Source organism: Nerophis lumbriciformis, linkage group LG10, assembly GCF_033978685.3.
Source record: "Nerophis lumbriciformis linkage group LG10, RoL_Nlum_v2.1, whole genome shotgun sequence".
Classification (NCBI taxonomy): domain Eukaryota; kingdom Metazoa; phylum Chordata; class Actinopteri; order Syngnathiformes; family Syngnathidae; genus Nerophis; species Nerophis lumbriciformis.
Genome location: NC_084557.2, coordinates 28317770 through 28339787, shown reverse-complemented (window position 1 = coordinate 28339787; position 22018 = coordinate 28317770). Strand labels below are relative to the sequence as shown.

Sequence of the window (22018 nt, the reverse complement as noted above, 5' to 3'; positions counted from 1 at the left end):
TAAAAAAATAAACGTTTCACATTGTCAATATGGGGTGTTGTCTGTAGAATTTGTTTAAGACATTTATTTCATTTTGGAATGAAGCTGTAACATAACAAAATGTGGAAAAAAGTGAAGCGCTGTGAATGCTTTCCGGATGCACTGTAACTGTAGTGAATTCAAATAACACTTATAAAATATGTTCCTGTATGAAATTCTGACAATAAAATTGAAATGTGTCTCCAAATATTATACTATATACATTTTTTAAGGTAATTTGAATTATGCAAGCAAATAATAAACTGTGATAAATCGTGATTAATCTGATGTAAAAAATATTGGTTTGCCAGCTCAAATACATATTTAATCAACTCGCGGTATTATTACGCAATTGGCCCTTCATTTTGATGATCATTGTTTAGCAACAAACTGCTTTTAAATTAGAGGTCAAGATGACAAGCAGATATTAAAGTTCAGCTTGGGAACTGAAGAAATGTTTATCCTTTTCGCAATTTGAACAGAGTTCCCTGAGAGGTAAATCAAGAAGGTTGAAAGATGTCAAGGTTTTATGAAAGAAGACAAGAAAATAGCACACACTTCCGTCCAAGTAGGCAGAGTTAAAGAACACATGAGTTTACAGTGATCACTTTGTTTAAGGTTTGTTTGATATACTTTCAACGTGTAGTACTTCCCAAATAAGTATTTTCTTGATATTGCTTGTATTTCCCAAAACACATTTTGTTACAAGTTGTTTAGTAAAGCACCAACTCGGCGAGTCAAATGTGAGCAAAACCTAAGAGTTATTATTTTACCAAAGCGAACAATCATAAATGAAGATTTCAGCACATACACATTGCTGACATCTTATTTTTATAAAAAGATGGGGATAAACACGGGTACTCGTAAACGGCGCGTACAACAACAGCAAAGCAAAAAACATGGCTGTAGACGTGAAGTTAAAAATCATGAAATGCAACCTTCCCCGAGCAAAAATTATGCATAATTTATATGGGAGAGTCTTGATACCAACTTCCTTGACCCAGACACACAAAGAAGTTGTAAGTCTCCATGCTTTTCCAAGTTTTCATCTGTTTTGTTGTATAGAATGATATTTGGAGCACCAGATAGTTGGACGTGTCTGGGAATGTGACCCACGGATAATTCTTGAAATCACTCGACAAATCTTTTTTCAATAACGTATAGGGATAGATTGTATTGCATAGTTTGCATTTTCTGCTTGTATCTTCTTTTAGTGGTAAGATCTAGGCCCCTTGCATACTCGGATAAGTCTATCCTTTTCCTCACTCTGTTCGCTACACAGTGGCCGTGTTAGTTTGGTGGCTCACCACTTTGTTCACTTCCGTTCAAAAGTCACGTGTCCAAAAACAACCTATAGCTAGTTGCCTCAAATCATTTTGAGTTAAGAAGATTTGCAGTTGCATGCGGTATAATATTTTTCAGTCAAAATTTAAATCTATTTAACAAAAAAAATTAAAGGCTTTGTTGATGCACAGTACTTCCGTGCTTTTGCGGGCCACATTAAATGATGTGATTGACACCTGAGCAGAACAAACTCTATAGTCAAATATCCACCGAATTTCCATACACATTTCAACCAAATGTCAAAAATAAAGTGGAGCTTGCACATCATGCATAACAGGGTTGTGTTTTTCTGTAATGTCTAATTTAACCTTAGACCTTAGAATATAAGACCTCAATGCAACTCACTGAAAATAGTAACTGTTTCCTTTGGTTACATGTGGCTCACAAGACCTCAGTTCTGTAAGTATTAACAGATTAACTCAGAGCAGGATTTGGTTTTATTTTCTCTCTTTTTGTGAACCAATACCACAATTTGAATCAATAGGAGGCGTTAAAAGAATGCAAACAGGAGAATAAAAGTATAATATGCATTGGTAGTTATTTAAACGGGTCTTGCGTTCAAAAAATGTTATGCCTCTGTCATTAGTATTTTACAAACGAGCATTGGTTAACCTATTTTTACACTTGACAGCTATGCATGTTAACATGTTATCATAAACACTATTGCAAAACCCTAATTGCACAAGAAGTTAACTAGGACTGTGCTGTTTACACTGTTGACAAGTTATCTGCTAGGGTCATTAACCTCCTGTGGTGTGCTCGCACATTGAAAGGCAACTGCTGATCCAATGGTTTTTACAAAAGCTTGTTCCCTGACTGTGTTTGCAGTTGACTGTGTGAGATTTTTTTTTTTTTACATATGATTTGTCACGTTTCCTTGACAATAGACCAAAATAACACCTCACATACAGTTTAAATCGAGTTAACCAGATTCGCGTTTGTTGAAGACATTTCACCTTTTGTCTAAAAGGCTTCATCAGTACTAAAATGTTATGTGTGTAGTTTCCCTATTAGTGTGCCTGGTTGGTGTGGCCCCTGGGGGTGGTCACAAAGGGAATGTTCCTTCTTTTTGAAATGCATCTCATTCCTTTCAGGACAATAATGTCCGACATCTCATTGTGGGCACCGCTGGTTTTAAACAGAGGTAAAATAAGCCCTTATTGTCAAAGCCGAACGATCCTCCCTAAACATGAGGTGATTTGCTCCATCACCTATTCTCTGCTTATTCCAATGTCCTAATATCTCTCCCCCAAAGATGGTCTCATTCCACAGGAATAAAAGACCACCAATTATTGGTTTTGCCACCAGCCTGGCAAACGACTTGCTGGTAAGCAGTATTGTCGTTCAACAGCTACGCTGGGCCACTATAACAATAACTGTTGTGACCCCCCTTGGCAGGCCCATCGCATAAACACTTTATGTGGTTGTTCTAGGGCCACTAGGGGGGCCACATGATCTTGGCGTGGACTTTTGTAAAGATTTGAATAATTTTTACAATGTTTTCTGTCAAAGTTTAATAATAGGTTTGTTTAAATCAAATTAGTAATGTGTAACACTACCTACACATGTTTGCAAAATGCTAAATGGTAAATATAACATTTCCATTGTTGGATAAATAAAGTCTATCCTTTTCCTCCATGTCGCAACAAGTCCAGCATGGAACATTTTATTGTTCCCTCAACACAGATGTCATAAGGTTATCAAACCTCACATTTATGTTCAAGGAACCTTGGTTAAGGTTCGAAACAGAGGCATCACTAGTTTTTAAAGATAGAGGAGCCTTAACCCCCAGCAGATGCACTTATAATGATAATGATATTGTATAATTATGATAATTATTATCTATGAATGATAATCCTGCATGAATCAGGAAATCAAAACATACAGTAAACATACTGAGTGTGTGAATGTAGATAGATAGAGAGATTGATAGATAGTACTTTATTGATTCCTCCAGGAGAGTTCCCTCAGGAAAATAAAAATTCCAGCAGCAGTGTACAGAATTGAGATCAAATTTAAAAAGTAAAAAGTTAATAATGGGGGAATACATGGAAATAAAATAGAAAACATAACAATAAGAATAAAAATAAAAAGCAATAATAAGAATAAAAATATAACAGTAAGAATAAGAATATAAAGATAGAAACTAGGCAGTAGTGACCATGTTATGTTATGTAGGGCGGTGATGTTAAGTTCAGGGTGTGGTGGAAGCCCTTCAGGAGTCTATTAGTAATAAGTAATATTAAAGACCAAAATGGGGCCACAAACACATTTGTGTTTAGGGCCACACAAAGCCACACACAGGCCCTGTGATGTGACCACACCCAGGTGATAACCCCCCCAAGGACACAAATAGCGAAACTCCACACCTAAAATTTTTGATCTGTCGAAGCCATTTGGATCAAAGGTGAAACGTTTTCAACAAACAGTCTAGTTGCCTCGATTCAAACTTTACGGATCACCGAGACCTAAATAACCTACACAGACATTTAACCGAACATCCAGTAAGTACTTGAGTATCTACACATGCCTTGTACCTTGGAGGTGTACTTTAGTAATTAATCTTAATAAGGTTATTTTTAGCCACTGGAGGCATCACCCAAGGCCAGTTTATTTTTGATAGAGCCAAAACCTTTTAGTCCGTTTTTTTTTTTCAATCCGACTCCTAACACAATTAGTTTCCACTAAAATGTTTTTACTCTATATAGCGAGTAACTCCATCCTAATTCCTGTTTAGAAATATGAGCAAGTCAACATGTAAGAATGCTTACACCCATTCCAAATAGGACAAAGTTCAGGCTCTGCAGTGGTATTGACACACTTATTTTGCCAACCGGGGAAATCACATTTTTGCAACACTGTGTTGTGGAGCAATATCTTATTGTAATATTTTCTAATATCCAAACTCTGCCTCCATAGTTGTTTTGATTACTTTAAACATGTTTCCATAAAGCAACAGAGCTCAGTTTGGTGCGGTAATCATTGTTACCGTTCCCAAAATATCTGACTGCTACCATCTTGTAGATGCTGCTAAATAGTAAAGGTCACTATCCCTAGCTAATGTAAGCTATATTGAACACAGGTAGTGAACAATTCAATCATGGAGAAGGATTAGGATGAAATAGGATCTGCTTCTTCTTAGCCACTTTTGGATTTGTTAAATTGTGTGACTGTGAACATGAGATGTGAGCTAATGTAATTTAGTGTGGATGTTTGAAGTAAACACAAACTTTGTCCATAGAGAAGTAAAATTCCACATGACAAATTTTGTAAATGTATTTGACCAGTGGTGGTACTAAAGGTTTGCATAATCCCAACAAAACACTGGTTAGAGTAGACCAATCTTGCTTCAGTACTCTATGTTCAGTACTCTTTCTGTGAAAGGATTGGCTGATGCCAAGCAAGACATGATGTGTCTCTGTATAAGCACTATGAAATCAGTATCTCAGTCCATTTGGCAGAAAAAAAACCCTGATAAGTCTTCTCGTACGTGTAGGTGCTACTGGTGAGCAGCAGCCGACATCCAGACCAATGGATTGTTCCTGGGGGAGGAATGGAGCCTGAGGAGGAGCCCTGTGGGGCGGCTGTTAGAGAGGTGTATGAGGAGGTGAGGTCTACAGAAAAGAGTCAAAAAGATTAACATTCAGTCATAAAAAAATGTTTTTGTAGCATGATTTATATATATTTATATTTATATATTTATAATTCACAAAACTGTAATACAAAAACAAAAAATACTTACGGACACATAACACGTGCACAGTGTGTGTCTGTGAGTGTGTGTTTGTTTGGGTGTGTGTTTGGCATACTTGCCAACCCTCCCGGATTTTCCGGGAGACTCCCGAAATTCAGCGCCTCTCCCGAAAACCTCCCGGGACAAATTTTCTCCCGAAAAACTCCCGAAATTCAGGTGGACTCAGGTCCATGAGGACCTGAGTCCGCTAACCCACAATATAACCAGCATACCTGCCCAATCACGTTATAACTGTAGAATGATGGAGGGCGAGTTCTTGGTTTCTTATGTGGGTTTATTGTTAGGCAGTTTCATTAACGTTCTCCCAGCGCCGCAACAACACACAACAACAGCAGTCACGTTTTTATATACCGTAAAGCAGTTCGTCTGCCATAAACAGCAATGTTGTGACACTCTTAAACAGGACAATGCTGCCATCTTGTGCATTTGATGAAAGCACTTTTGTGCGTGCCACACATCAATGCATCATCAGATTTCAGCATGGTTAGAAAAATAGTGACAGAGAATAGAACAAGGATGGACAATTCAACCCTTAACTCAACAATGAGTAGATGAGTGGTATGTGTGTGTATATGTGTAAATAAATGAACACTGAAATTCAAGTATTTATTTTATGTATATATATATATATATATATATATATATATATATATATATATATATATATATATATATATATATATATATATATATATATATATATATATATATATGTATGTGTGGGTGAAAAAAATCACAAGACTATTTCATCTCTACAGGCCTGTTTCATGAGGGGGGGTGCCCTCAATCATCAGGAGATTTTAATGGAAGCATTCGCATACCATGGTTTATATAGGGCACAGAGTGGGTGGGTACAGGCTGGCCTAGGGGCGTGGTGATTGGCTCATGTGTTACCTAGGAGGTGTTTCCGTCTATGGCGGCATGCTGTTACAATTTCGCTGCGCTTGTTGAGGGATGACAGGTCTGGACGGTAAATAATAAACAGTTTCTCTTTCAAGCATAGGTTGCATCTTTTATTACCACTATTGTAAGGTGTGCTAGATGCAAGAATTTGCCATGTTATTGAATATTCAACATTATTGTCTTTGAGGTCCCAAATGTGTTTGCTGAGTTCTGTGGTATTTCGCAGGTTTTTGTTCCTGAAAGAAGCCTTGTGATTGTTCCATCTGGTTTTGAATTCTCCCTCGGTTAATCCTACATATGTGTCGGATGTGTTAATGTCCTTGCGTATTACCTTAGATTGGTAGACAACTGATGTTTGTAAGCACCCCCCGTTGAGAGGGCAATCAGGTTTCTTTCGACAGTTACAGCCTTTGTTGGTTTTGGAGTCGCTCTGTCTGGGGGCCGACGGCTCATTTGCAATTGTTTTGTTGTGGTTTGAGATGATTTGTCGTATATTGTTCATGCAGCTGTAGCTCAATTTAATGTTGTTCTTGTTGAATACTTTTCTTAGGGTGTTGTCTTTGGGAAAGTGTTTGTCAATCAGATTGAGGAATTTGTGTCCAATGTTAGTTGAGACGTTTTTGCTGTATGGGGGGTTGTACCAGATGATGTCGTTTCGTTTTCTGTTCTTTTTTGGCTGGTTTCCTGGCGTGGGTTCATAGGTGAGGGTGAAATTGTATCCGCTTTCATCAAGGGCTTTTTGGTACGGGGGGGTTGCTTGGTCAAATTCAGCTTTGCTAGATGACAGCATCGATAGCCTTTTATTGATTCCGGTAGGTATTCTTTTCGTGGTGGTGGGTGGGTGGTTGCTGTCATGGTGCACGTATTGGAGTGTTGTGTTGGGTTTCGTGAATGGTTGGTAGCTGTTATTTCTCAGGTTGAAAGTGACGTCAAGGAAGTTGACTGTTTGCTTGTTGGCTTCAATCGTGATCCGTAGGCCGTTCTCTTTGAAAATTTGGCATATGCGCTTCTTGGTATTCCTGCTGCTCCTTGGCGGGGCGCGACACACTGCCAGTCCGTCATCACGGTAAATACCAAGGTTCAGATTGAGGCTAGCGAGCTGGGAGAGGAGGAAACTCCCAACGAGTTCACACGTTTCTGCTCCGTCAAAACTTCCCATAGTGACGTCAAATGTTGCATTGTTCTTTTTTTGCCATGGTGTACTGTTGTGGATGAGAATGGAGTTTTTTGCGTGGATGATGATGTTTCTTTCGTTGCCTGTGATTGAGTCGTAGTCTGAGGCGAAGTCTAGTGCTTGAGTCAGTAGGTCTTGCGTGATGGAAGGGTAAAATTCCTCGATATCAAAGGAGATAAAGTTGTGCTGTTGTTTGTCTTGGATGTTGTTGAACCATTTGATTACTGCTGCTGTATTTCTCCATTGGTTGAGTGGTGTTTTGTCCTTGATTTTTGTGTTGACTCTGTCCAGGATTATTTTGCTGATTTTTCCTATTTCAGATTTAGTTGGGTTTATTAGTCGGCATGTTGGGTTATTTGCGAAGTTGGGTTTGTGGTCCTTCAATGTGATGAAGGCTTCCTTGTTGGCTGTGGCGTCCACCCTGTCCTCAATGTCCAGTTCAGCCGCGATCCTTTTATTTTCCAGGTGGATGTTCTGTAAGGTGTTGGGTTGCGCTTTTTTGTATGATTTGGTGATGCTTCTGTCCAGTAAGGTGTGGTGTTCTGGTATGTCCATTCTGTAGAAGTTTGTGGTTTTATCGGCAGCTATGATGAGGTTGTTTACTTTCTTGATGCGCTCCTTGTCATTTTTCAGCTTGGTGAGGAGTGGGTTGCGGATTGGCTTGAATTTGACTGATTGTATCATTTTGAGCATGTCGTTCTCAAAATCCTTTAGTTCCTCAACTGTGGGTGGGTTCTTGGTAGATTTGAATCCGTAAGTTTTCTTTTGCGTTCCTTTTGTTTCAGAGTGGAGGAAAAAATGTGCTTTCCACCGCATCCTTCTTAGGAAGTGTTCCGTCTTTTCTATGAGCCTTAGCTTGTAGTCATTCTGCGCGGGTATGGGAATGTTCTTCGTGGAGTAGTCGATGTTGAATTTTTCCATTTCTGATCGTCGTACAGTGCTCAACAAATGTCAATTTGGAGCGGAGTATATGTCTTAATAAGGTTATCCAAAAAATAGTGCTCGATACCGTAGTAGAGCGCAATATATGTATGTGTGGGAAAAAAATCACAAGACTATTTCATCTCTACAGGCCTGTTTCAGGCCTGTAGAGATGAAATAGTCTTGTGATTTTTTTTTTTTTTACAAGCTAAGGCTCATAGAAAAGACGGAACACTTCCTAAGAAGGATGCGGTGGAAAGCACATTTTTTCCTCCACGGCTGAACTGGACATTGAGGACAGGGTGGACGCCACAGCCAACAAGGAAGCCTTCATCACATTGAAGGACCACAAACCCAACTTCGCAAATAACCCAACATGCCGACTAATAAACCCAACTAAATCTGAAATAGGAAAAATCAGCAAAATAATCCTGGACAGAGTCAACACAAAAATCAAGGACAAAACACCACTCAACCAATGGAGAAATACAGCAGCAGTAATCAAATGGTTCAACAACATCCAAGACAAACAACAGCACAACTTTATCTCCTTTGATATCGAGGAATTTTACCCTTCCATCACGCAAGACCTACTGACTCAAGCACTAGACTTCGCCTCAGACTACGACTCAATCACAGGCAACGAAAGAAACATCATCATCCACGCAAAAAACTCCATTCTCATCCACAACAGTACACCATGGCAAAAAAAGAACAATGCAACATTTGACGTCACTATGGGAAGTTTTGACGGAGCAGAAACGTGTGAACTCGTTGGGAGTTTCCTCCTCTCCCAGCTCGCTAGCCTCAATCTGAACCTTGGTATTTACCGTGATGACGGACTGGCAGTGTGTCGCGCCTCGCCAAGGAGCAGCGAGAATACCAAGAAGCGCATATGCCAAATTTCCAAAGAGAATGGCCTACGGATCACGATTGAAGCCAACAAGCAAACCGTCAACTTCCTTGACGTCACTTTCAACCTGAGAAATAACAGCTACCAACCATTCACGAAACCCAACACAACACTCCAATACGTGCACCATGACAGCAACCACCCACCCACCACCACGAAAAGAATACCTACCGGAATCAATAAAAGGCTATCGATGCTGTCATCTAGCAAAGCTGAACTTGACCAAGCAACCCCCCCGTACCAAAAAGCCCTTGATGAAAGCGGATACAATTTCACCCTCACCTATGAACCCACGCCAGGAAACCAGCCAAAAAAGAACAGAAAACGAAACGACATCATCTGGTACAACCCTCCATACAGCAAAAACGTCTCAACTAACATTGGACACAAATTCCTCAATCTGATTGACAAACACTTTCCCAAAGACAACACCCTAAGAAAAGTATTCAACAAGAACAACATTAAATTGAGCTACAGCTGCATGAACAATATACGACAAATCATCTCAAACCACAACAAAACAATTGCAAATGAGCCGTCGGCCCCCAGACAGAGCGACTCCAAAACCAACAAAGGCTGTAACTGTCGAAAGAAACCTGATTGCCCTCTCAACGGGGGGTGCTTACAAACATCAGTTGTCTACCAATCTAAGGTAATACGCAAGGACATTAACACATCCGACACATATGTAGGATTAACCGAGGGAGAATTCAAAACCAGATGGAACAATCACAAGGCTTCTTTCAGGAACAAAAAACTGCGAAATACCACAGAACTCAGCAAACACATTTGGGACCTCAAAGACAATAATGTTGAATATTCAATAACATGGCAAATTCTTGCATCCAGCACACCTTACAATAGTGGTAATAAAAGATGCAACCTACCGTCCAGACCTGTCATCCCTCAACAAGCGCAGCGAAATTGTAACAGCATGCCGCCATAGACGGAAACACCTCCTAGGTAACACATGAGCCAATCACCACGCCCCTAGGCCAGCCTGTACCCACCCACTCTGTGCCCTATATAAACCATGGTATGCGAATGCTCCCATTAAAATCTCCTGATGATTGAGGGTACCCCCCCTCATGAAACAGGCCTGTAGAGATGAAATAGTCTTGTGATTTTTTTTCCCCACACATACATATATTGCGCTCTACTACGGTATCGAGCACTATTTTTTGGATAACCTTATTAAGACATATATATATATATATATATATATATATATATATATATATATATATATATATATATATGTATATATGTATATATATATATATATATATATATATATATATATATATATATATATATATATATATATATATATAATAAAATTAATATATATATATATATATATATATATATATATATATAATAAAATAAATATATATATACGTATATGTATATATATATATATATATATATATATATATATATATATATATATATATATATATATATAATATATACAGGTAAAAGCCAGTAAATTAGAATATTTTGAAAAACTTGATTTATTTCAGTAATTGCATTCAAAAGGTGTAACTTGTACATTATATTTATTCATTGCACACAGACTGATGCATTCAAATGTTTATTTCATTTAATTTTGATGATTTGAAGTGGCAACAAATGAAAATCCAAAATTCCGTGTGTCACAAAATTAGAATATTACTTAAGGCTAATACAAAAAAGGGATTTTTAGAAATGTTGGCCAACTGAAAAGTATGAAAATGAAAAATATGAGCATGTACAATACTCAATACTTGGTTGGAGCTCCTTTTGCCTCAATTACTGCGTTAACGCGGCCTGGCATGGAGTCGATGAGTTTCTGGCACTGCTCAGGCGTTATGAGAGCCCAGGTTGCTCTGATAGTGGCCTTCAACTCTTCTGCGTTTTTGGGTCTGGCATTCTGCATCTTCCTTTTCACAATACCCCACAGATTTTCTATGGGGCTAAGGTCAGGGGAGTTGGCGGGCCAATTTAGAACAGAAATACCATGGTCCGTAAACCAGGCACGGGTAGATTTTGCGCTGTGTGCAGGCGCCAAGTCCTGTTGGAACTTGAAATCTCCATCTCCATAGAGCAGGTCAGCAGCAGGAAGCATGAAGTGCTCTAAAACTTGCTGGTAGACGGCTGCGTTGACCCTGGATCTCAGGAAACAGAGTGGACCGACACCAGCAGATGACATGGCACTCCAAACCATCACTGATGGTGGAAACTTTACACTAGACTTCAGGCAACGTGGATCCTGTGCCTCTCCTGTCTTCCTCCAGACTCTGGGACCTCGATTTCCAAAGGAAATGCAAAATTTGCATGGTTGGGTGATGGTTTGGGGTGCCATGTCATCTGCTGGTGTCGGTCCACTCTGTTTCCTGAGATCCAGGGTCAACGCAGCCGTCTACCAGCAAGTTTTAGAGCACTTCATGCTTCCTGCTGCTGACCTGCTCTATGGAGATGGAGATTTCAAGTTCCAACTGGACTTGGCGCCTGCACACAGCGCAAAATCTACCCGTGCCTGGTTTACGGACCATGCTATTTCTGTTCTAAATTGGCCCGCCAACTCCCCTGACCTTAGCCCCATAGAAAATCTGTGGGGTATTGTGAAAAGGAAGATGCAGAATGCCAGACCCAAAAACGCAGAAGAGTTGAAGGCCACTATCAGAGCAACCTGGGCTCTCATAACACCTGAGCAGTGCCAGAAACTCATCGACTCCATGCCACGCCGCATTAACGCAGTAATTGAGGCAAAAGGAGCTCCAACCAAGTATTGAGTATTGTACATGCTCATATTTTTCATTTTCATACTTTTCAGTTGGCCAACATTTCTAAAAATCCCTTTTTTGTATTAGCCTTAAGTAATATTCTAATTTTGTGACACACGGAATTTTGGATTTTCATTTGTTGCCACTTCAAATCATCAAAATTAAATGAAATAAACATTTGAATGCATCAGTCTGTGTGCAATGAATAAATATAATGTACAAGTTACACCTTTTGAATGCAATTACTGAAATAAATCAAGTTTTTCAAAATATTCTAATTTACTGGCTTTTACCTGTATATATATTATATATATATATATGAAATACTTGACTTGGTGAATTCTAGCTGTAAATATACTCCTCCCCTTTAGCCACGCCCCCAACCACGCCCCCTCCCACCACGCCCACCCCCACCCCCTCCCCCCACCTCCCGAAATCGGAGGTCTCAAGGTTGGCAAGTATGGTGTTTGGGGATATGATTAGGTTGACTAACACTGACTCAAACGCGCACACATACGCGTGTACAACACGACTGTATTGTGATCACTATTTGATGGCAACTTTTAAGAACCTTTTATTATAGAACGCAGTATTAAATAGTCCAAAAAGTTAAATTGAGTCAGTTTAAAGGGAACCTATGATGATTTTAATCTACATTTAAAACATTTCATTGTGGCCTAGAATATGCATTGAATATGCTTTGGTGTAAATTTGGCTCCACAGTCACTTTCCTAACACGTTTTTTGAGTCTGTCTACAAGATGTTCATTTGTGGAGGCCTTCCAAGATTGCAAATGAAACCGCCCCCACGCTCTTCAAAAGTATCCTTATTTATCTTTCGAAAATGTACACTGTTTAAATTTTTATATTGAAGTTGTCACTACTATTTTTTTTCCAGACACTTTTTAGATGGAAATGTAAAAAAATGACAATATGAACGAAGTAGTTGAAAGCTTCAATAAGTACTTTGTGAACATTGGACCAAATCTGGAGGAAAAGATTCCGGATCCAGAGTCAGTTGATGACTTGAATGACACCCTAGATAGAAACTCCAACTCTATGTTCCTAGAAGGAGTGACAAAAGAGGAAATAATCAATATTGTGAAAAAAAGGTAAATCCAGGACCTCAACTGATTGTAACGAAATTGATATGGAATTGGTAAAAAAGGTTATTGAAGAGATTTCAGAACATTTAACATATATCAGCAACCTATCATTTCAAACAGGCAAATTCCCAGATAAATTGAAAATAGCAAACGTTGTACCAATTTATGAGACTGGTGACAAACACCAGTTTACAAACTACAGACCTCTTTCTCTACTTCCATAATTTTCTAAAATTATTGAAAAACTTTTTAACAACAGATTAGGCAAATTCATTAACAAAAACAAAACACTCACAGACAACCAATACAGATACAGAGCCAACTTCTCAACATCAATGGCATTAATCGAAATAACGGAAGAGATCACCAATGCAATAGATAGCAAAAAATGTGCTGCTGCAGTGTTTATGGATTCAACAAACACATTTGACACAATTAGTCACAGCATCTTTATAAAAAAATTAGAACGGTATGGAATCAGAAGGTTGGTCTTGAACTGGGTAAGAAGCTACTTAACCAACAGGAAGCAATACGTGAAGATAGGCGAACACACTTCCACATAGCTAAAAATATTTTGTGGCGTACCTCAGGGATCAATACTGGGACCAAAATTGTTAAATCTCTATATAAACGACATTTGTAAAGTTACAAAGGACTTAAAGTTAGTAGAGAGAACACACAAAAGCTAATACAAATAATAACAGAAGAAATGAACAAATTAAAAAGATGGTTTGACAAAAACAGACTATACTTGAATCTCAGTAAAACTAAAATAATGCTATTTGGTAACAGTAGAATGTAAAGTCAAACACAAATACAAAGAGACGGAGTAGATATTGAAAGGGTAAAAGAAAACACATTTTTGGGTGTAATAATATGTGATAAAATAAACTGGAAACCTCATGTAAAAAATATACAACATAAATTAGCAAGAAACACGTCAATAATGAATAAAGCAAAACATGTTCTGGACCAAAAATCACTTCATATAGAAAAAGCTACAAAAAAGATTGATTAGAATAATACATAATGTTGGATATAGAGAACATACAAACCCTTTATTTATTTAATCATAAATATTGAAATTCAACGATTTGGTGCATTTGCAAACAGCAAAAATTATGTACAAAGCAAACTGTAACCTGCTACCCAAGAATGTACAACAATTATTCTCAACAAAAGAGGAGAAATATAACCTTAGAGGAAAATCACATTTAAAACATTTGTATGCTCGTACAACACTTAAAACCTTAAGCATATCTGCATGTGGAATTAAATTATGGAATGGATTAACCAAAGAAATCAAACAAAGCACTGATATGATTCATTTTAAGAGACTGTTCAAACAACAAGTGTTCACAAAGTACACAGAACAATACTTATGATGAATATCTTGAACCCTTTTTTTTTCTTTAGAGATAAAGATTATTTATGTATTAATATTTGTTTACCTACTATGGTATATTATTTATTTATTCACTGTTCTGTTACAGAAAACAAGGAAATGGGATAAAGTTGCTATGGTATGAAAAGGGGTATGATTAAATTAGCTCAGCTTCTTCCTACTCCTTTTCAGACGTGCTGTAATGAAACAACTGGAAATATGTGACGCATCACATTGTATCGTATGCATGTTCGAAATAAACTGAAAATGAACTGAATTGAACTTTTGAAAATAAACTTCATGAACATTTTATAGATTCACGCGGTCACAACATTAGGTACACTTGCCGATCGATACAGACTGCATTAAAAAGCTGGTTTTAGCAGCATTTACTGTATGTCACTGCATGTCACACGTTGGCGTTATTATGCGCATGGAATGATTAGATGAAAATAATACTTTATCTTACCTTTTTTGTGTTTCCTCGTAGCCTGAAGCAGAGGGGAGGCACTCTTCCCCCTGATAACTTTACTTACTGTCCAAATAAGTACGTCCCCCTCGCTGTGATGTCTCAACGTAGCTAGACTGCAAAACCCCAGGAAAAGAGGCATTCAAAACTGCGTGCAAGCTCACGCCAAAATGCATATCCAACATTGTAACAACAATCATAAGTTAGAAAATACAAAATTCATCATAGGTCGCCTTTAATAGGAAAACAAAGTATAGGCATGTTCTCTGTGAAATCCACCTAATTTTCTTTGTTGGGTGGGAGATGTTTATATTGGTGGGGAAAACACTACTATACTGAGTATAAATTACCTAAACATAAAATCTTAATAGTGTTTTTTGTGACCGAGAGAGATCACCAAGAAACATTTAAACTTTGAACTCATCAGCTATAGTTAAGTCTCATTTGAATTGTTGAATAACAACAGGAATCTAAACACATATGTGAAGACATTTAAAGCACAAACAAATTATGTGTACACATCATTAAACAAAAAAGCCACAGGTAAATGTTCTGAATGTTTGGTGACAACTTGCAGTTCAATTATATTGTGGCTTTTTTTTTAAAGTTGCTTGTTTATAGGGCTGGGCGATATGTATATCGATATACTCGATATATGGCGGGTTTGTCTCTGTGCGATATAGAAAATGACTGTATCGTGATATTCGAGTATACGTCCTCACGCAGTTGCTTTTAGCTGCGGGCATTACACTACAGGCGTTTCCCACTCTTTCTTGTCTCTCCTTCTCACAGAGACTTAAAACAAGCAGACCTTCTTACATACGTCACGTGTGCAACGTCACACGTGAGGTATGTAAGAAGGCGACATGGTAACGTTAGCTGTGATGCTAACGGTGAGGTGCGGGTGGTAATACCAGAGAGAGAAGGTGCGAATCTGGTAACAAATGGAGAAAGAGTTCATTACCAAGAAAAACAGCACGGGATCCATCGTCCGGCGGTGGTTTGGCTTCAAGCGGGAATATGTTCAACATTTATGCGGCAAAAGCGTTGCTACAAAAAGTAGCAGCATGTAGCATCATTAGAAAAGTCACCCGCTAGAGAATGAGGAGTGCTTGAAACTCTGCATGTCAACATCTCCGGCCGGTGCCACACCAACAAAATGCCGAAGCAACTATTTCCACATCAACACCGTATGAAAAAAAAAAAGTCAACAATAGAAGGAAATAACATCCGCAGGAACCTATTATGCAGCTCATTTTTATTTGACAGTTATTGAAATATCTTGTGTGACATCATGCACAAAAGTGCACTTTATTTGTTTTAAACTATTGTAGTGGCGTTCTGTACAAAACGTACGCTTTAATTTAGTGTTGTTTTGATATGTCATCTTGGTGACATCATTCACAAAAGTGCACTTATAGCTTGTTTTAAAATGTCTAACAATCTTGCACTTTCTGTTTTGGAAATGACATGAACGTCTGTGCCACTGCTTAATAACTGTTTAATAAATACAGTTTTGTTAAATTGACTTAGTTGTGATTTCCCTCTCTGCATGAACGTTTAAAATGAGCATATATTAATGCAGTATGAACAAGAATGTTTTAATGTAGACACATAGAATCATCATACTGCTGTGACTATATGCATCAAGTGTTATTTCAAGGCTAAGGCAAAATATCGGGATATATATCGTGTATCGTGACATGGCTTAAGAATATCAAGATATTAATAAAAGGCCATATCGCCCAGCCCTATGTTTATTCACATAGTCTTTAGTGGTTTGAGTTGTGGTTCGCCTTGGATTGTAGCATGTTGACAGCTTTGAAGTACAGCAGTGACATTTGGGAAGGGTCTCCAGTTACTCCACACTGTGCCTCCATGACCAGACGTGTCTGAATATAGATGAGCTTGCAAACCAACAACGTTGGCAAGCCCACAACTCAAATCTTCATATTTCAGTACCCCAATGTAGAGTTCAACTTGACAACATGGAATGCACGAATGACTGATTTCAAATGTCATAATTTTAACATAAAATGTCAAATGCAGTAATAATAATGATGATGTTTAATATGTATGAATTTCAAAATCCGCTATAATTTAGATGTTTAAAAAAGTGTTAGGAACGTGTCAAATTTTCTGCATATTTTGAAAACAAATGTACAGATTATTCATAGTTCTAAGCAGGTTTTATTGATACAGTAAAAAAAAGAAATTACAAGTAAAAACAATGTAAAAAAAAAAATGTTTATTGACAATTGTAATGGACAGTTTTCTTCAGATGTAGTTTTATTGACATACAAAAACATTCACAGTGTTTGTTCTGTGAAGAATTTCCTGCTTTTTAATTGCCACTTTGACACTAACACAGGCTGACTCAAAGCCCATGACAAAGAATGAGGGGGGACAATAAGACGGTGTTATTCAACAAGCAGCCAGGGGTACAAATCTGGCTCCAAAATGACACCACACGACCCCCGACCGAGTTCAGTTGAAAACTTGGCAGAGACTTTAACATTGTTGCAGCAAATTAAGTCTAATAAAAAGACTAGAGTGTATGGAGAAACTTGGACCAGTACTAACACAGTGGCAGATCTTGCATCAACATTGTAACCTCTTAAAGGCCAGCTTTAGGGTTGTCCCTCCCTACATGCAGACCTCGCGTTGTGCGTAGCCCCTTTCTGCTCTGTCACTGTTAAAAATGTAATCGCTAAATCACTCATGGCGCAGTGTTAATGTACTAGTTATGGCACAAAGTGTTAATGTAAGACAGATGTACTGGGTTTGATTCTCAGTGAGAATTGTGGCTGAAAGGTTTGCTCATCTATGTTTTAGCATGTTACATTTGTTTTTTTGCACCCAAATAACTCCTAATTAGGTCCAAAATGCGCGTCTAATTAAATTTAAGTTTGAGTCAAATAATATAAAATTAGGACCCCAATTTAGCCAGGGGCTGCCCTGTCCAGCGTCAACTGTGGTAGACACTTGTATTTTGCATATCACAGCTATTTATTTCTGAAATGTGTAACTCTAATGAGAAATACACCTAAAAAGACCCACTGAAGAGAATGCTGGTAATAAGAATAATAGTGAAAGGAGAAGTCCAATCCCCTATAGTCCTTAGTTTTTTTAAATGTGGCCCCTAGAACAATTTAGTAGAATAGCACTGCAATAGGTATAATCAAAATGTGGTTTATTGAAAATGAAATGCTAAAATGCTAAACCAAACCAGAATAGAAGGTGTTGGTGCAGAATGTGCAGATTGAGGGGGAATGTTAGTGTAAGCCTTGCATTTATGATTGACAATTACAATTCCCCTGGCCCCCTGCCTGCAGGAATAACTCATGCAAGGCAAAGGAGAGGCCAGCAACACAGACACTAAACATTTAGGGCCTGATCTACTAAAACCAAAATCCCACACGGTAAACAGCGTGTGAAAACTATATCATTGTATGTACTATTAGTAGGGGCTTCACGGTGGCAGAGGGGTTAGTGCATCTGCCTCACAATACGAAGGTCCTGAGTAGTCTTGGGTTCAATCCCGGGCTCGGGATCTTTCTGTGTGGAGTTTGCATGTCCTCCCCGTGACTGCGTGGGTTCCCTCCGGGTACTCCGGCTTCCTCCCACTTCCAAAGACATGCACCTGGGGATAAGTTGATTGGCAACACTAAATTGGCCCTAGTGTGTGGATGTGAGTGTGAATGTTGTCTGTCTATCTGTGTTGGCCCTGCGATGATGTGGCGACTTGTCCAGGGTGTACCCCGCCTTCCGCCCGATTGTAGCTGAGATAGGCTCCAGCGCCCCCCGCGACCCCAAAGGGAATAAGCGGTAGAAAATGGATGGATGGATGGGTACTATTAGTAGATGTGTTGCGTGTGAGCCACTAAGACTATGTACACAATTGATAACTGGTGCAGACTTCCTTATTTAAATGAGTTTAAATAAAACACGGCTTTCACCATGGAGACATTCATTTACTGCACATTCATGTTAGCATGTTCCTACCTGTGGAGTTTTGCTATGTTTTGAAACATGCAGCAGACATGTACCACTTTTATGGGCATGTTAGAAGCCATCCTTCATCGACAACGGAACTCACTTTTTTAGCGCACTGAAGGTGTGTTAATGGAAGTCGCTGGCACTAACTGCAAGCATGTCCTGGAATATTATGAAAATGCATATTGCATGTCATTTTCTTTATATATATATATATATATATATATATATATATATATATATATATATATATATATATATATATATATATATGTATATATATATATATATATGTATAAAAAAAAAAAAAACGTGAACAAACACCAAAACGCATTAATTAAATTTGTTTTAATCAATCTTTTTAAGTCATCCAACAGTTATAAAATTATAAAATGATATTGCTGAATAGACAATATGTGTAATATTTTTATTTTTGACAGTCCATATATGTTAACAAGCATATGTAGGACCGAGCTGCAGCGTGATCACCTCCTTTTTCACAGCAATTTCTGTGCAACTGCCAGTTTGCAGGTCCTTTCCAGACATGCCAAATAGAGACACAAAATAGCGGCTACAGAACAATTTCAGTCTTGCTAGATCACACTGTGTGTGCTAAATGATTGTATTAGCGCCTTCTCCCCCCGCCCCCAGTGTTGTGGGCGTACTGATGATCAGCATATATTCTGCATATGCATGAAGACAGACACCATTTATGGATTGCCCTCCTAACTTTTCATACATAAGAGATGCAATCCTCTGTGCACAAATTTAGTAGATTATCTTTGCGACTTTGCACTTGTTTTAATACAGGCAAACCTTTTGGGACTTTGCGGGCTGCAGTTATCTGATCCTTACCTAACAATCGGGCAGCTCTAAAAACAGAGCTCAGGTTTGTAGCGCCACACATCAGGCATTTATGTCGCTAAACAAGTTCTTGAGCCCCTGGAATGCATCAGGCATCTCTGGCCAGCAACAGGGATTATGTTGAGGAAAAATATGATTCTACATGCTGTCTGGAGTCTAATCCACAGGCTGCTAGGTCCTAATGACATGATATTGTAAAACACATTTTTGCAGTCGAATTACTGTATCTGAGTTCAGCCTCTTTTCTACACATTGTCAATAGATCCTGACTCATGGACTCTAGTGTTAAGCCATATTCTCCCCCTGCGTTCGGTGTACCTGGTCATCTTTGTTGTGCCTTCTCACCAGCATTGTTAGTACCATCTCAAAGAGAAAACACAGGCATATGTTTGATTCGCTTTCAACCTGAAGTGGAGGTTTGTGTTCTGTAGGACATACCTTGTCACACTTGTCATCACCATGCCGTTATAAAAACATGATGCTCTCCAAATGTGTTCCAATGGTGAAAGAAATGCAAATAATGTCAGGCTGAGCACTTTAAAATTCAAGTCATTGTGGTGGTCACCTAAATCAAAATGAAAATTGCGAGTGTTTAATTTTTGTTTTTCTTTTGTGCACAGGCTGGGGTGAAGGGAAAGCTTGGCAGACTACTTGGGATTTTCGAGGTAAGCCAGTAAGACCGTCATGAGAAATGTCTATGAAATGTACATGTGGCACACTTTTGTATGACTTTATCTAATAATCCGAAGAATTGGCTAGTGTTGCAATCTTCTTGTGTCTATAAAAGAAGTACTGTTGGGATCACAATTTGTGTACCACATCACCTCGTAGATGAAACATATACAAGCATTGCATTGACACAGCAGAAATTAAATGCAGTGTTTTTCATTTACACTTTTACAGCACAACCAAGACAGCAAGCACAGGACTTATGTTTACATCCTCATTGTGACAGAGATACTGGAAGACTGGGAGGATGCTGTCAACATAGGTATGCCTTTTTTATGTGTTTGTTTTATGTTGACACTTTTGTTGAACAAAAACTAATTATGACATATACTGTAGATTACAACCTGTGTACTTACTTATCCATAGAAAATAATGCAAATTCATTACCGCGTGCTGTATTGCTTTGGTTGCTTTTTCTTTTCCAAGGTAAAGCTATAATGTCGATTAGTGATATTCTCTAGTTCAACCGGTAGTTGTCTACATAGGTGTGTTTACTTTACCAGTTAACCACAATTCTTATTTATTTACATTTTACTCTCCCTGTTTTAACTGAAAATGGATAAGAGTGACATGTTGGCCAACCATTGCTACACAGTTTTGAGAGACTCACAGTATTCAGATGACAGTTAATTCAATAATAAGTTCTCTTGAAGTATTTTTGCTCCTGAAAATTAATATGGCAGTCATTTCCAATAATATCAATTAGTTTTTGCGTAATGAGAAGATAACTAACTTTACTTGGAATGCCCCGTTTCCGTCGTCATACTCGATATGTGGCCCCCTCTTGGTGCGACTTCATCTACAGAACTGGAGCCCATTTTCCCAATAGTGTGGATAAAGACACCTTGCATGTTTTTATTACCCTGGTCCATGATCACTTTGAAATTGAAATGGTTAAAAATATGACCACAAAATAAATACCAAAGAATCACCATTTCCGGATTTCCGTGCTCTTCCATAAACACCATATTGTGTGTTTCCTCATGCACTTTGAGCATTTCCTCAAGAATCTTAACATAACATCAGTAGAAGTGTAGAAGTGGACGCAAAATAGAATCCGAGTTACCTTCTTTTCTCTTTATTTTTGTGCGCCAGGTCTTCTCGTTTTTTTCTCAGTTTTTCCGCAGGTTTTAACTCAGTCTTTCTTCCCTCGAGGGTGCTCCTGATTTTTGGTATCACATTAGGCTTGAGTCTTTTAAATGTTTTCCATCCAAACTTTGACCAAAGACATTTTTCTTTGAAGTTAGAATCATTAAAATGATCTGTGCAAATATCACTGTTCTAGCTCGGTCTGTCTCATTTTGCGCGAGTCAATTTGATTGTCAAGGTCCATACTTTCCTTATATTCCCATCATTTGGAAAAGTATGCAGGGTGACCCCTTCTTTAGTTGTATTGCTCCAATCTGCAACAATGCCTCTGGTAGACATATTTGATAATTTTTTCGAATTCTGCACAAAAATACTGTGATTCAGGATAAAGATGCTACAAAAACAAATACTACGCAATATTAAAATGCCTACAGTCTTCTGTATGGGACGTCAGCAGGCTGATGCAGGCTCACCCACATTTTGGAGCTAAAAGTGGGCCTTCAAAAATGTCCTAAAATTTGTTAGAAAACAAGCCTAAAATCACTACTGAATCTATTTTGGGGGGAGTTTTACTTGTAGACCATACT

At 38.3% G+C, this 22018-nt stretch overlaps 1 protein-coding gene across 2 annotated transcripts in view; it reads left to right on the top strand.

Annotated features, from left to right (window-relative positions):
* nudt4a (nudix (nucleoside diphosphate linked moiety X)-type motif 4a) overlaps positions 1-22018 on the top strand; it is a 47433-nt gene that overhangs the window by 20707 nt on the left and 4708 nt on the right. The window contains exons 2-4 of one of the 2 annotated variants that reach the window (XM_061969917.1): positions 4859-4969; positions 20234-20278; positions 20517-20604. In XM_061969917.1, coding sequence (XP_061825901.1) covers positions 4859-4969; positions 20234-20278; positions 20517-20604 — 244 coding nt within the window. The remainder of the gene's footprint in view (positions 1-4858; positions 4970-20233; positions 20279-20516; positions 20605-22018) is intronic. The other variant, XM_061969919.1, reaches the window with a different exon arrangement.